This window comes from Halictus rubicundus, chromosome 11, assembly GCF_050948215.1.
Source record: "Halictus rubicundus isolate RS-2024b chromosome 11, iyHalRubi1_principal, whole genome shotgun sequence".
In the NCBI taxonomy this organism is placed as follows: domain Eukaryota; kingdom Metazoa; phylum Arthropoda; class Insecta; order Hymenoptera; family Halictidae; genus Halictus; species Halictus rubicundus.
Window position 1 is genome coordinate 12,269,213 of NC_135159.1, and position 16,433 is coordinate 12,285,645.

Genomic DNA, 16,433 nt, shown 5'->3' on the forward strand with positions numbered 1-16,433 from the left:
ACTCTTAGCCTCGTTTGACAAACGACGAGTGAATTGGCGCCCGTCTTTTACGTAACTAACAGCCACTTTCACTGGCTGTCGCCGATAAAAACGCGTCCTACAATAGCCGAGCATCCTATCAATTTGCAATTGCATTGTTCCAGGCCGGGCGCCGCTTCTAAACGTCGGCTGTGCCTTGTTGCGAGCCTGTTCTCTTTCTCAACTACTTAATTTGCGCGTCGAGTAGGTTTGGAGAACCGCGCGGAACAGGCCCCGCGACCTATGCAACCATACTCCGATGTTGGCGCTGAAAACAAATAACACACATTCATTTGAGGACGCTAGAGAAAAATTTCAGTTTAATCATAACGCAACAAAAGGCGAAGCTAAATATTTTCGATTCAAATTGCTCGAACTAGTTTGAACAACGAATGGATAAACAATGTAGGTTACCCCAGAAAGTCGACACGGTGTTCGAGATTGCGGAGAATTAGAGTCGGAACGGAGGTGTATTGGTACGGTCGCAAATTACGATACTCGTCGGGTTCACCTTGTCGCGAGCGCCGAGAGGTAGCTATTTTATTAGCCGGGTGCGTGTGTTTCGGACGACTGAAAGTTTCGATCGGGAGAGACTGTCCAGGGAACTCCCGTTTCGTCGGTCGCTGTTCGGCCGACCGTTGAAGCGTGTCATTACTCGAGATTTCTCCACGCGGACGGAAATTGCGTGGCGCATCGACCTGCAGTTGTCGTTCCCGACCGATTCCGTCCCCCAGGTGCAACGTCTGCGACGGGATTTTTCGAAAAAACCATTCCATTTCCTGTTAACCTCTCCGCCCGGAGCGCCGATCCATACGAAACACCGAAAAGACTGTTTCTAACCTTGCACCTGGCGAAGGCTGGGTCTGCTCTGACCCAGAGTAACAGAATCGCCACTCAATGTAATAAATGAACGCTAAATAGACCTAGGTAAACCTAGACACACCTGGGTCTTCTTTTACTGGACATTTTAAAAGACATGATTGAACAACAGACATCATAACCTAACACGATAAGACAATTGTCTTCTACACGACTAAAATACAATTTCTAATAGTGAGCATTCGCCAGAAGGCTTATCTCCATTCGGAGACAACAGCTCTCGACGATAGCTTATCAAGATCGGTGAAAGCGTGCGCTGAACCCGAATCACACCTAACCTCACTTCCGTCTATCAGCAAAGTACAAACCCGGTAGATCTAAGACTCGCACCTCCACTGAAACTAACCGCTATCGTCTTCCGTTGCAGATACCTCAAGTCAGGAAAAATACAAACCAGCAGCCGAGGTTCGAGGCGGTGTCAAGATGCGGTAGACGAGGACATGTGCCTGGACCACTTGGAGGCTGACGACACCTGCAACCTAGCCACGTGATAGAACCGAAACCATAGTAACAAACCTGGCCCGAAACTGGTCCTCAACTGGCCCACAAACCGAGAATCCTAGATAGACTCTAGAACCTGGGGGGGCGAACGACTTATAGAAAGGTTAGCTTTGATAGCGCCAACGCTGGAGTTTGAGATTAAGGCCCAGGAGGAGCCGTGTAGCCCTGGCAAGACAAAGGGGGCCCGAGGGAGCGTTCAGTGTTGAGGAATAGCTACCCCAGTGATCTGGGTAGGGGGATAGACGGGGGCTAGAGGAAGGGTGATCAGAGGTTAGCAGAAGGAGACGTCACGGTGGCGAGCTTAGTGAGCGGGAACGTAGCGGTGCGTTACGATGAGGCGTCGGAAGTGGTTAACACCGGGGGTGTCGTGTTGGCAGCCACTCCCAGGCTAGAGGCAGCGGACCCAGCCACGTCCAGCATGGACACCAGCGACTCCAGCATGGACACGACCAACGGCACCATCGCATCCGTGGTGGCTGGAGCCGCGTCCTTGACGCTGGCCAAGGCCGAGTCCCCGGAACACCTGGCCGGCACCTCGACGATGCCGTCGTCGGTCTTCGGACCGGTTACCGCCGCTGCCAGACTGTTCGCCGGCATTGCCAGCAGCAATAAGACCAAACGACCCGACGACTGGCTATCCACAAACAGTCCAGGATCCCCTAGCGGCCCGCTACAGAACCAGCATGTTGTCTACACCACGCCTCAGCAACAGCTCACCGAGACACCGCAACAACAACAACAACAACAACAACAACAACAACAACAACAACAACAACCCCCGCTGGCACACTCCAGCCCCCTGGCGCACCAACAGCAACAGCAACCCACCAGCAGCAACGGCTACGCTAGCCCCATGAGCACCAGCAGCTACGATCCCTACAGTCCCAACAGTAAGATAGGTAAGTGACCTCATTGGTTTGACAAGGACACACTGAAATCTAAATACAGCTTGATATATGTCATATTCTCGATATATGTCAACAACACGGGTCTTGCCATCGTTCAGGAGACATAACCGAACCGTGGTATGTTTACACTCCTCGGTGTCCGAGGCCCTCGCGGGGTATACCCCACGGTAGTGGGGATAATTCCGCGACGTTTATCATCCAGGCCTCGGCGACATGTATAGAGAAATCACTGTACTATTCTTTGATCCACTCGACCTTAGACTACTCGGCGTCTGAGGCCCCTCACGGGGTATATCCCGCGGTAGTGGGGATAATTCCGCGACGTTTATCATCCAGGCCTTGGCGACATATATCGAGAATTCACGAAATGTTTAATTTCGACACGAAAAGTTTGAGCTTCGACGAATGTTTTCGTCAGAAGTTACAAATATATTTGAAAAGATTATTTCCGACAGTTCGAAAGTGGTTCGGAAAAAATTGTAGGCCGCAACCGGGATGGGGGTAAGATTTTTTGTCGCCGATTAAAACGTGCCTTCGCGCCGATGCGTCACGCGAGAGCGGTGCAGTATGGCAGTAGTGCAAGCAATCACTTGCATTGACGGAAGTGGACACGAGAGACAAAGGGGGGTGGGTAGGGCGGAGGGCGGGCGGGGGGAGGTTGCGTGAGAGGAGAACGTGGCCGGTGACGTCACGTCCGGTTACTCGTCGACGTTCCACTCTCTTTTTCTCGCCGACGCGACGATGCGACCGGAGAAAGAAACGCGATCGCGCGCTGAATTTCTAATCGGTCGCGTTGCTTCACGTCCTTGGGCGTTTCTATCGGTTTAATTAATACCCTTATCGTTGCCTCGGCTACCTACGCTCGTGTCTCTCTGATTAGTTCGGATAATAGAGGTCCCACTATATCGCGGATTACGCAAGCAAATATTATCCAAACCGTGTCATGTTGGATATCATTTTAATCGGACAAATGTCAAGTTTTTGTCGGTAACAGATTTATTTTTTACAACGTAACCGCCTGATAGAAATTTTTAATTTATTCACTATATGAACACTGTAGTATAAAGTACTCGTGCAGTAAATTTGAGCTTGAACGAATCTCTCGTTCAAAAGTTACGAACATATTTGTGAAGGTTCTTTTATTACAAGAAAATTTTTTTTTACAACAAATCGACGCGACTGAAAATGTTGATCTTTTTACTTATATTGGCAGAACACTGTGGATTACTTGCTCACGAAGTTTGGCCACGCTGCAAACGAAATGGACAATTTAGCAACAATTTTGTGGTACCGGCAGTCGACCGTGTACTCTGTTTCCTGTTCACGACGAGCGAATAAACCGAAAGCCATCGGCTTCGAACGATTCAAAAATAGGATTAGTGTTATATTTTTCCGCTCGGCGGTATGCATTAATTGGCTCGTTTCGTTACAAAAGGGCGCGCAACTTTTCCTCTCCCCGTTCCCGAGTCGCGCGTGTACACGCGCGCGATTATTGTTGTATTGGTCGAAACTATCGATTGGCGACGCTTATAACTTTCCTCCGCGACCTGATGCTATCGGTTTACTCTCTTTTTCGCCGAGACGCCGCTTGTCTCGAGAGCGAATCATTCTTTTTCTCTTCTCGGCTGCTTTTCCATTCATGAGTCGCGTGCCCGACCCTCCTGTTCGTTCGAATTCTTCGAATTCCCCATCGTATTATCATCGTCAGACCTTGAACCCTTTTGCATGCACCATGCACAACAATTTCCCCCCAAAAAAGAACAGCAGGCATACCCAAAAAAATTCCCTCTTTTTAGGTAATTTTTAATTCATGAAATACAAACATATCGTGCAACTAGAAGTGCGTGAAATTTTGTCTACAAAATTGAAGGACTTCAAGAGACCCACAGATAATCCGTAGAAGTCGTATGAAGGTCATCTATATTTTTTAAATACAATAGTATATTTTGAAATGCACAGGTCGATGCGGTTTACCATTCCCTACAGAAAGTTCTAAATTTTTTAAAAATTCAAAAGTTATATTTTACAATTAAATTTAAATTATATCTGTAAATAATAATTTTTGCCAAGAGTGGTTTAGTACTTTTGTATATAGAATCTCAAACAGGCTCGATTACAGTATTGAAAAATACATGGTGCCATGTAAGAAAATACGGTTGACTTTCACGTGACCTCTAAGTGCCCGCCTACCGGGAAAATAATGATGTCAAATTACGTGCCCTTTCATGCCATTCAACTTTTGTTTGAAGCATTTTTTGATATCGTCAATGGGTCGGAAGATATTTAGGTCTTAAAAAATGGCAAAATGGCAAAAATGGTAAACTCGTCTAGTTTCCCAGAAATATCGCGTGGCGTTCGCGTCTTCTCGTTCCCACGTTCGCGGGAACGTCAATTGCGAAACAGATTCCGCCATCGAAGGGGTTTTCGGCGCGATATGGGTGTTTTGTGTGCGAGCTGCCGATTGAACCCGCATGACTATAATGGGCACGGGAAGATAACGCCCGGGAAAAGTTCGTGCCATTACCATAATGCGCGCGTTTCGACAGCCGACGTTGTTTCGAGGCCACGTTTCCATGTTATTCCCATTTCCGGTGGACGAGCTGCAATTATTTAGATGGTGCCAACAAAAATTAACAATCTAAAAAGCCTTTATTTACACTAACGCCTAACAATTGAACCAGGCCAATGCTGGCACATTAAATAATCATTAAGAAAAAAATATTACACAGTTTTATGTAAAATATATTGGATTTATTGCAAGAGAAATTTGAGAAACAGTAAAAATGTATAATTTTGTGCGTATCTTATCTTTGTCAGCAAGATGATTACCTTCAAATTTTTTTCTTGCACCGGATAAATGACTATTAATGAGTGAACGTTACGTGATGGTTTTTCGAAAAACGTTGTTATTTTGCTCGGAGAATTTTTGCTGGTCGAGTAGTTCCGACGCAGCGGCGTTTCCCCTTTTTTTCCACGGCCCCGGCGCGTCTGAGAACGCATCGTGGATTTTCCGACGGTAATAGCGGGTGGTGCTGTGAATTGCAGCAGGATGCAGATACGGCCTTGAGTGGCGGTGCACGAACGTGTGCGTGCCCGATGCGCATGGTTCGCGTGACCGGCTAACTCACACACCGGGGGCACCTAACTCACACACTGTATAGTACGCTGTGCAGCACAGAGCACGTGTGTGCACCAGTGCAGCCCGTGCACTCTGTGCAACGATCCCCACGCCACACGCACGAGCCTAACACTGCTAGACACCAGAGCCTAGCCTGCAACGCTCATAATTGCTTGAACAGCTCAGCATTACGGGGATCAGCCGGCCGACAAAAGCCTCGAAAGATACAATTTTCATCTTTTTTTTACCGTGAACGACCTGGCGAAAAATTTTGAAAAAATTCGGACGCAATGGTTCATCCATTATTTCACTACTGTAAAAGTCTAAAAGCGATTGCTGTTGAATTTTTAAAAATATCCGCACTTTTTCGAATTTTAGTTTTTTGATTTTCTGCGTCAGGATTTTTGGAAAAAAAATCGGGAAAAATTCTCGAATGTGTGCCTTGACGGTAGCAACGCGTGGGATTTTTTCCAAAATTTTTGCTTCGATTATATGCGAATGATAGGGGCAAACTCGATAATCTGGATTTTCGCTGTAGCAACCCTTCTGATTGATATTGGGGGTTGAAATTTGACACAAAATGTTGTCTCTGTGGTAGTAATTCAATGAGCCACCATGGATTTAATTCTGTCAAGTGTATACAATTTGCTATTAATTATTATTTAATGAGCTTACTGCAGGGAAGAATAGAGGGGGGTGAAATAAACGTAAAAAGAGAGTGAGGACGTTGGCAGTTTTTCCGCGCAAAAAACCCGTCCACCGATGGACAATTAAATGGTCCAGCGCGTGTATGCGTGTCGGCGCGAGTCAGAATAATAATTATATGGGCCAGCGGGAGCGACGCGTGGGAGGGACCTGATATATTGTCATTAAACTCGTCCCATCATCTCTGTTTCACGCGGCGGGCACACGACGCGACGGGCAAGTTCGTGCGACGAGTGCATTTACGTAACTGTTGCGTTAATCCGTCGAGCGAATCGATATCACGCGACGAGGAACGTCGGGTATCAATGTACCAGACCTCTTCCCCCCACCCCCGCATTCTATTTCAGATCCGACGAATTTCCACGATTTTTCCCCGTTCGATTACGCCCCAATCGAGTCTCGTTTCCACGGTCTCGCTAATTGTCCGGGGAACGGGGGTCGTCGGTGACAGATAAACGATGCAATCCGTTTTTCAAATATCTTTACCTTTAAAGCAATGCAGTTGCTTTGGAAAGCAGTTGTTGATGAATTATTATACTAATTTGGTGCCTTTCTAGTTGTATATGGAATGGGGGGTCGTCGGTGACAGATAAACGATGCAATCCGTTTTTCAAATATCTTTACCTTTAAAGCAATGCAGTTGCTTTGGAAAGCAGTTGTTGATGAATTATTATACTAATTTGGTGCCTTTCTAGTTGTATATGGAATGGGGGGTCGTCGGTGACAGATAAACGATGCAATCCGTTTTTCAAATATCTTTACATTTAAAGCAATGCAGTTGCTTTGGAAAGCAGTTTTTGATGAATTATTATACTAATTTGGTGCCTTTCTAGTTGTATATGGAATCGGGGGTCAGCGGTGACAGATAAACGATGCTTCAATCCTCAGGCTAGAAATTTTTCATATTTTTTTATCTGCTCGATTGCATTGTTCTAGTTATTATTCAAAGACACAACAAGTAATGTTTAGGTTAATTAATTTCGCCTTGAACCGTGGTAGGATTTTAATTATCAAAGGTCAATGTTTATGCGATTATTTCGTGTGCTTGCAACACATGCGGCTGCAGGGATTGGCGTATGCAAATTAATGTTTGAAGTTGACACTGTATCGTGTGCAGGATGGAGTATCGTTGCACGCTGCATCTGGTCAGAATGTTATCAGAGTGACACTGTCATGCTCCACGATTTTAATATTGTAGCACCGAATCCGTAATTATTGAGTTCATAGACTAATTGAATTATTATCCTCGAGTAATCAATAGTGGGCTTGAAACAGGCCTGGAGGTATGGACGATAGTCATCAGGAGATCACGGACCCCCCACCGTTTGCACAGTATCACGAATTAATTAGCACTGTCTATTGAATCGTTGTATAGTGCGATACTGCGCCCGGCAGATAAGAGTTAGCAAAAATTTGGTTAGCAATGCGGTGATAAAAAAGGGGGTTGGTCTAGCTGCCTAACCAGACCGACAGAGCTGGTTATTGATTTTTTTACAACGCGACGGTAGAGTTCGGTAGCGGCCAAGAAAGAGTAACGAAAGAGGCCTGGACAATGGCGAGATTAGGGGCATTCATGGTTGTGTCGAACAACTTGTTTAACTACTTGGAAAACTTGTTTCCAGGTCTACGGTGCCCTAACTGTGGGCTAGGGTTGGCTAACCTATAGAACAGCTTGACAATTAGCCTACACCGCCACTGAGAACATATTCAAAATCAAAAAGGTGGGGATGGAGGTATTATCGATTTGCAGAAAGAAAATTGTTGTCTTCCTGCTCGGGACGGCCATCATCGATTGTTAGGGCAATTACAAACAACGCACTCCGCGTCGCCATTTAATCAATCCACTTAGGCTGATGCGGAGGTTATGTTGAGTCTTCTGACTGCTATCATACCTTTCCTGGCTTGGAATGTGAATCTTTTCGGTTGGACCTAGCAAAGGGCTCTCAGTATACTGAAATTTTGAGGTTAGGTCTTGCATCCTCAACTGTGCACAGCTCGAAAAGTCCTAACTAGTAAATATCTAATCTATCAGCGATGGGGACCTAACTCCACTGGTCCATAAGTAAAAATCCAGACCTAGGACCCTACTCAAACTAAAATTTAGAGGTCCTAGATCCTCAAAACAGTGCCCCCAAGGGACAAACGGTGTCTCCACCATGTGTTGACCCTAATTGCAACGACGGTGAATAAAAATGTATGGTTTGGGACAATGCACGCCGAAGGAGGCGCCAGGTTCCCCCGGCGACTATAATTGTTGACAGACGAAGAATGCACGTCGATGGCGGGCACCGTAGCGCCGGCAAACATAACGTCGATGTGCAACGTGACCGAGGATAGCACAGAGACGTTCTATATTTATCACGGTTCAGTTATCAACCGCTTATCAGGCGAGACAGGCGGAGGAGGCGACTCTGCGCTTCGGTCGGCAAACACAACTCCTCCCGTCCTCTCTTTCCCTCTCCTGCACCTTTCCTCCGCATATTTTTATCGTCCTCTCTTCCTCGCTCTATTACGTAACCCGTCTTGCGCATCGCTTCCTCGGGTTTTCTTATTTCTCGCATGAAAGCGAAACTCGCCAGAGGTTGTTTGTTGCCTGCAGAGGTTAGGTCTCTCTCTCTCTCTCTCTCTCTCTCTCTCTCTCTGTCCCTCCGGGCGATCCATTAAAATTCATCGAACTCGGATCTGTCCGCAAACTTTCCGCCCAATATCCGTGCGATTTCATTCGTTTCTTCGGAGAATAATTTCGGCGAATTTTCATTCGGAGAAATAATGATAATAATGCTGACAGAGCACTCGGGAAAAATAGATAAACGGGTAGTTATCGTTGCCCGAGAGCGAGAGGCGTTGATGTAGGTCGTCGGTACGTAATCAGTCAGTCGCTCCGCTTATCGGAGACGCTATCGGCGTATCATCTGTGCGGGATGTGCCTGACCCACATCGCAAGGTTCGCGCAACCGGTCGAAATTGCGAGAATTTTTCCGGAATGACTCATGGCCTGTGTTTTCCTTCTCTATGCGCGGCTCGTCCGTGTGTCTGGATTATAGGTTAGGTCCACAATAGACGCAGTCTTCGAGCTAAACTTAGCCGTGAGCAGCTCTAGTCGATTTCCAGTTGAGGCAACGAAATGCTAGGCTACGTCTAGGCTCGGGTAGCTAAGTTTTAGTTCCGGAAGTTGTGGAACCATCAGCCCTGATAGATAGATTCCAGTAGCTCTGAAACCTTCGTCTTTGGGTAGCTATACTCCAGCTGTGGAAACTCCGGAAGCTTCGTGCGAAGTAGCTAACCTATAGATCAGATCTATCGGGTAGCTAAGTGTTAGTCTACCTTCCCACCAGGTGGCTCCAGCCTGCGAGATCCTCCTAGCACCTAAATTCTAGCTGGGTGTAGCCATCATCATCAATTCCACCGACGGATTTTTCTATGTGGGGTATTCGCAACGGCGCAAAATCGCTCACCGGTCGTTTCTCAAAGCGATACGACGCCTGGCAACCAGTTTTGCAGCAGGGAACTCGGCCTATCGCCTCCCCGAAGTGCCCACTTCCGGAAGCGACCGGGCCTCGCGTGTTTCCACGTAAACACACTTGGAAATCAGGCGATGTAGTTGCACCGTCGAGCGAGAGAGGGTAGGACGTTTCATTCTTCAAGATATCGATCGGCTTGCAACCATGATTTACAACGAAAACGGCGGTCCCGTGACTGATAGTTGTTCTCAAGCCCACCGGACGATAAGTCCGGTTAAGCCGATAATGGGGTACGGAGCCTGGCCTTGACAGCCGCTTGATATTCCCCTAGAAAATAATAGTAGCCGATGCAAATTGTTCGGTTCAGTATATATGGCGGTAGCACGAAGGAATAGTCTGAAGTCGATGACCAATCGTAAGCTGGCTAATTTAGGTCGCGTGGTATCAGTCACGCTGTTTTCGAGGTGCGGGTACCAGGACGTACTTCGCCATACATTGCCTTTTCCCTTATCGCGATCCACCTTATCGTTCGCCAGATAACAGTTGCCCGTGCTCACGACCTGTCCAGGTAACTCGAACTGCACGTTGCACTTTCATTATTCGCAAATTCTGATCGCTCGATCCGGTTTTAACTTGATTTTTAATGTGCCGGGCAATCATGCAGTTAGATGGACGTTATCTTGGCCAGAGTCCAGTCCTGGTGGCTTAGATCTGGTTAAAATATAGACCAGGCTACTGGGTTTTAGATGAATCTTGATTTGAGGTGCTGAAGTCAAATGAAATTCACATCGGTTGGCTAGGGTTTGGCCAAACTTGAGTTTAGTTGGATCATTATGGTATAATTAATTGGGTAGCTAATTTTTAGCTAAACTTCAGTTGAAGCAGTCAGTTGTTACGTTAAGTCCACTTTGGGTTGTCGAGGATTAGCTGGACTTCGGCCCAGTTAGCTCAAATCTACTGTAGGTAGTTGCTTTTGTACTTGATCTTCGATTCAGGTATTCGATTGATAGGTTAAAACCACTTTGGGTAGCTAAGATTTAGCTGATCTACAATCCAGTTGAATAACTATCGGATTAAACTCATTTTGAGTAACTGAATTGTAGTTGGACTTCAGCGTAATTAACTATTAGGTTAAGTCCAGTATGGGTATCTGGATTTTATCTTCAACTTAAGTAGTTAACTATTCACTGAAGTCCATTTTGAATATTTATACTTACTAGCGCCTCCGTAGAACTTCTAGCCACGAAACTCCATCTACGTCCTAGATTTCGAATGACAAAGTTGATAAAGAAAAGGCCGAGAGCAAAGGTGAGAAACTGCAACCGCAAGCGAAAAGTACAACCGGTGCTAAGGAAATCAAGTAGCCTAACTCTCGATAGAGGACGTGGCGCCATCTCCCAGCGATCTCTCAAAAGAAACTGGTGTCTTGTAACAACGGGAGACGGCGCCACGGTTACTCTTCGCAAGACTGAAAGTCGAGCGATGCCGCAAAATTGCAGAACGTGCACGAAATTGTGATTCATAGCTGATAAAGTGCAACGACTGCACGTTAATCATCTTTAAAGAACACATCCACGATTCCAGGTAAAATATTCCTGGCACATAATATTTGCATGTCAGTTTTTGAACGACGATCAATGGCCCCCGATATCGATCTGGGAATTTCTAACCTAAGGCGGTGGATAAATGCAAACGATTCGTCAATTTGCGTAATTGCGTTTAAATTAGTCTTAGCTGTTCACGCGCAAATAGTCGAATTTTTAAAAATAGCTTTATCTACAGAAGCATTGCAAAAATAAGCGAGGAATTTTGTAAACAGCAGGCAAAACATTTCGCGCGAAAAATGAGGTTATCGATAACGCATATTTTTCAACCGCCTTATCGGTCATCGATTTCGTGTAGAGTCAATGACTGATTGCTCCCACTGTTACCTTTAAGCTGTATTGTTACTTATTATAGCTTATCACCTGTAACGATACGAAAATAAATTACGTAAATATATACCGAATAACGCAACACTTATTATATCAAATTAATAAAGCGGAGTTAAATTAACGCTACATCGGAAACAGATACATACAGTTCAAGATAACCTATTATTATTGAAAAATAAATTAATAATTGATAGATATGGAAAACTTCAATTAACGATCCTTTTGAGGACTGATCGAATTGTTTGAGATAAATTGGTCGGAATATTCGGGACCAAAAAATCGACATGTTCGATTCGCGATTTATTCAGCTCGTTTTTTGCGGATACTCGAGCAACTCTAATGGTTTGGAATGGGAAGATGCGTCCTCGGTTTACGAGGACAGGAGAACGCTAGCAAGGAATGGCGTTTACTTGGCGCACTCGTTCGACCAGTTTTTACTGTCCGCTTTGGTCCGCTTCGCGGATTCACCAGAAGCTCTCGACTAGCAATACCCAACATGTAGAAAGTCCATTTTTGCAACGTGCAATTCAATCTTTCCCAAAACTCACTTCTTACAACAATAAAATTAAAATTCGTAACACATCTCATCCGCGAAATTCCGAATCGCCAAAAAACAATTTTAAACATACTTATATAAACGTAAAAGCAGCATAAAAATATTCGTAAAAAAATTCCTGCAAATAATTTGGTACACGGTAGGTTTTACACTAGAGCAGGCCAATTAATTTTTTTTTTTTTAATATTTGAATCTACATTTTAAAAAAAGCACTTGATGCAGTCATAGTAGATGTCCACCCCACTTGTATCATTTGACACTTAGAACATAGCAGTGGGTTGGACCCTACAAATATTTTCTTTGGGAAAAGAGCCACAGTAGTAATTATAATTGTAGTTAGTAATCGTGTGTGTGTGTAATTGTAGAAAAATTTTGTGCATGCAGTAGATACATTCGAAATCGTTTCTGCGTTAACAACAAATAAAAATGTGTTTAATTAACATGTGCATCCTTGTGCTCACACTTCTTTAAAAAAGAACCAAGAGTGAAGCAAAGAAGTGTAGTGAAAATGATTGATACACTATAGTGTCGTAGATCATGTTGATAAGCACACTGTGAGGAATCTAGAGAACCAGTGCTCATTCAGTGATAATTCCTGTGGCCACGCAAGTACTTCAGTTCTAGCATTACAATATGGAACACTCCACGTGAATTAGACTTAATTAATTAACTGTTCGTCAAGAAGCTGCATCATCCTCAGCACTGCAGTCTCAGAGTGTAGCGTCTATAGTGTTTATTTCGTGAAGAATATGCTGCTGCAACCTGCACTGAAAGTAGGTTGATCTTTGGGGTTTAGTGTATTTAGGAACACAATAGATCCTAGTTACCTAGTAAATTCGTTATGTGACCTAAGCTTTAAGTTAGGCGACGTGGGCCTTAAGTTCGTCAATTTTTGTGCAAGATTGGTGAAGTTGTGTGAAAAGTGTGTGAACAAAACGCTGGTAAAAGTAATCAACTGGGACACGGTGGACACTAAAGTGAGCTAAAATGGACTCGGTTGAACTTCCTGCAACTTTGTGAAACTTCGAAAGTATAGTGAGTTTGTGACTTGTGCCTAAGAAAGCTGAATGGGTGGTATTCGCTGGACCAGATATCAAACATCAGGTAATTCTCAACAGTTTGACTATTTCTACGATATTTAATAAATTTTTCTTTAAAAGATATTTCATATTTAATCTATGCACCCCATAAACGGCGCGTGAACCGAGACAGATGATGAGACGCCATCTCTGAGCGATTTCTTAAACCAGATACAGTATTCCGTAATCACAGTAGATGGCGCCACAATTTCTTTAGCTGGTTTTTGAGATGGTCACAAAGTTGCAAACCGCGCACGAAATTGTGAATCATTGGTCGAGCGTAACGACTGCGGATTAGTCAGCTGGAAAGAATGCAAATGCGATATTCAGGAAAATATCAGCGTACATAATATTCGCATATCATTTTGCCAGCGATCAATGGCCGGAATGTCTTCGACCTATCACGATAAACCTACAAACTTATAAATTCCTAAGCTAGACACAAACTTATGAATATTCCAAAACGGATTTAGTTCTAATTGTAATAAATCCAAGTTTTTTGGAGTTAGGCTAAGAAATCGAGAAACACGTTCCAGGAGAGATTTACTCTGTTTTTTTTTTCCCGAGGGTGTCTAATGGTTTGGAATGGGACGAGAGGCGTCCTCGGTTTACGAGGACAGGAGAACGCTAGCAAGGAATGGCGTTTACTTGGCGCACTCGCTCGACCAGTTTTTACCGTCCATGGTGGACTCGCGGATTCAGTGGCAGCATCACCATACTGAACTTTCATTCCTCCATGGTGTCCGAAGGGTTTCACCCCTTTGCCCGACCAAGAAACAAATAACACGCTGCTTGGTCCCCTTCGATACACCTTACAGAGGGAGCCTTTGTGCTACTCTACCTTATTGTGCCATGCCAATCCCTTGCGTGCCTGCGCTACACTGCCAATCAATTGTCAGCCACCCTTCGGGCCATCAGTGTTACTAGTAGGCACTCGAAAAGTGACCGGTCAACGTCTGAAATTTTTATCGCATTTCTAAATGTTCACCTCAATTTGCAACGAGGTGGGCTATTTAAGGCAAATTGTGGGTGAGATACAGTTAGCCCCAATAGAAGGAGAATAGTGGCAATTTTACACCATATTGTATCGAAATAGGGTTCTCAGAAGATTGAGCGTAAAAAACAGTGGCAATATTGCTAAACTTAAAAGAACATCATGGTGTTTTCAACTTGCTAACACTCTCGCCAATGCCACGCACAATACGTCCACTGAGGTTAAACAGGTAGCCAGTAGGCGAAGAATGATTAACCGGAAGGCATCATTAGACGCTAAACAAATTATCCCGGCGATCGATGAAATTCTACTCTTTCGTAACGGCGGTGGCTGCGGGTAGTAACGCACCGGGTACTTACCGGCGGGTTGCATAATAAACTCTGGAAAAGTAGCCACGAGCGTAAATTCATCAAATGCCGTTTTATAGCTCGTCTTCTTAGGCCCGGGACTTTATGGCCGCCGTTCAAACGTCTCCGTCTATCAAACAGAGTTTCGTTGGACTGCCTCTGAGAACTTGCCTTTATCTTTCGATGCTGTCGCGGTGGTAAAAAGTGATAAAAATGGCCGAGGGAGATGTCAGTTTCGACGATGGTTCTCCATTACGCAACCACAACGCGTTCGCGTTGCGAAATTCGAAATCGGTTCAGGATAAATCCAGAGACGCTAATGGCGTCGATTATGGTCGCGCTCGTGTGTTTCCTTGTGTACCGCGACACTGGGAGTCGTCACACGATCGCCTAAGTCCTTGAGCGCTTCCGCCTCCTCTCTTCTTTTTTCTCTGGCTTCGTCCCTCTGACATTCACCGTTGCGAATTCGCTTGACTACGAAATCCGCGACTAACTTCGCTGGATTGGACGATCGTTTCTGCCAGTCACGGTAAACGGGTCTGGAGGGTGTGCTTGAACCGTGTCTCGCGGGCTAAGATTGCTCCATGGGGCAGAGATTGGCTCCTAGACTGGCCTAAGCCCTACATCCCCTAAAAGTGTAGATGGAAAGACTATAACACATGGGTTTGAGTTGGCCTCTTTTTATTGGAATCGTTGTATTCCAGTCTCTAATGAGGACCTATCATGATACCCCCGGGGCCAAGACAATGCTCCACAAGGTTTACACCTATATCCGATCTGAATGCTACATGTCCTAAAAATTGACCCCTGAGATGTCCTGAGCAAACACAGCCGGCTGCTCTCAATATCAAGACCATTCCCCGGTGGGTCACCCGTGCTCCTACATGCTCCTGCCAGCTCCAGGATGAGAACCACAATCTTCATCTCTACGTAGAACTTTAGTACACGATATAGCAACGAAACGCCACTTCTGTTTCCTGTTTTCCGTAAATTAGCTTACCCCGCGTCTGCTGCAACAAAGTGCACATGAAGCAAGGTCCTGACCGCGGCTCCTGAACCATGGTACCAGACGTAACAGTATCCTCGAAACGAGGGGGGTCTGGTACAAGGCAGCGGCGTTGTTGCACTCGTGGAGAGGCGAGCGTGTGGCATCAGCGATGCATGGTGCCACGTAACTGCGACAGGGTAGACGGTTCTGCTTGGCAACTCGAGAGAGGAGAGGGCCTGCCAGGCCAGTTAGACCGGCGGAAAAGGAGGAACGAGGTTGCAGCTAGAGGAGAAGGTTGAGGTCTGAGTTCGAGGCCAGCTTCCTCACTTTCCCACACTCGCGCCGCCGCCGTGCCGCGGCCGTGTATTACGTGTGGCTCGCGTAATACTCTCTGTACTCGCGGGCTCACCTACATTCCCGATTCAAAAGCGGCCGCGCGCGCGCACACACACATACACATCTGCGCAGAATATGCAGAATTCTTCTCATTCTACGTACAATATCGAGATTGTTCCCCTCCCGGTGACCGGGTCACTTTTGACCCGGGCCTTCTCTTCTATTCGACTACTCAAACGTCATGAGAATCTGAATCTAGCCCGTCCAGCTCTGTCGTTTTACCATTTTTAACGTCTTCCGGTTTGCTTTTGCGAGAAATTGCCGATGCGTCACGTGTTATGTCTCTTCCGCCGGGAGATTTTTGTTGATAGGCATTGTATAGTCCGTTGGCTTTCCATTTCTAGCAATTCTGGGATTTTTCTACGGCGATTTGACTCCAGCCGGTGCCCGGGTCAATCCTGACCCGGGCTTGTTTTCCACCCAATTTCTCAAGTATTATCGCCAACAACTAAGGGCATGCTAGTAACTTGTGTTTTACTGTGATTGTTGAAAAGATCTCGCCTAAAGGGTGTTCAAGTGTAACTTGTATTGTCTCTAATGTTTAGAGGA

General features: G+C 45.6%; 2 protein-coding genes across 2 annotated transcripts in view; both read left to right on the plus strand.

Moving 5' to 3' along the window:
• The window catches only part of LOC143359058 (uncharacterized), a 116,707-nt gene that overhangs the window by 86,569 nt on the left and 13,705 nt on the right, over positions 1–16,433 (plus strand). Inside the window, exon 3 of the mRNA XM_076796714.1 lies at positions 1,265–2,297. Within this exon, the coding sequence (XP_076652829.1) occupies positions 1,817–2,297 (481 nt within the window). The 5' untranslated portion in view covers positions 1,265–1,816. The remainder of the gene's footprint in view (positions 1–1,264; positions 2,298–16,433) is intronic.
• LOC143359042 (ecdysone receptor-like) overlaps positions 13,133–16,433 on the plus strand; it is a 60,302-nt gene continuing 57,001 nt past the window's right edge. The window contains exon 1 of the mRNA XM_076796685.1: positions 13,133–13,184. Coding sequence (XP_076652800.1) covers positions 13,148–13,184 — 37 coding nt within the window. The 5' untranslated portion in view covers positions 13,133–13,147. The remainder of the gene's footprint in view (positions 13,185–16,433) is intronic.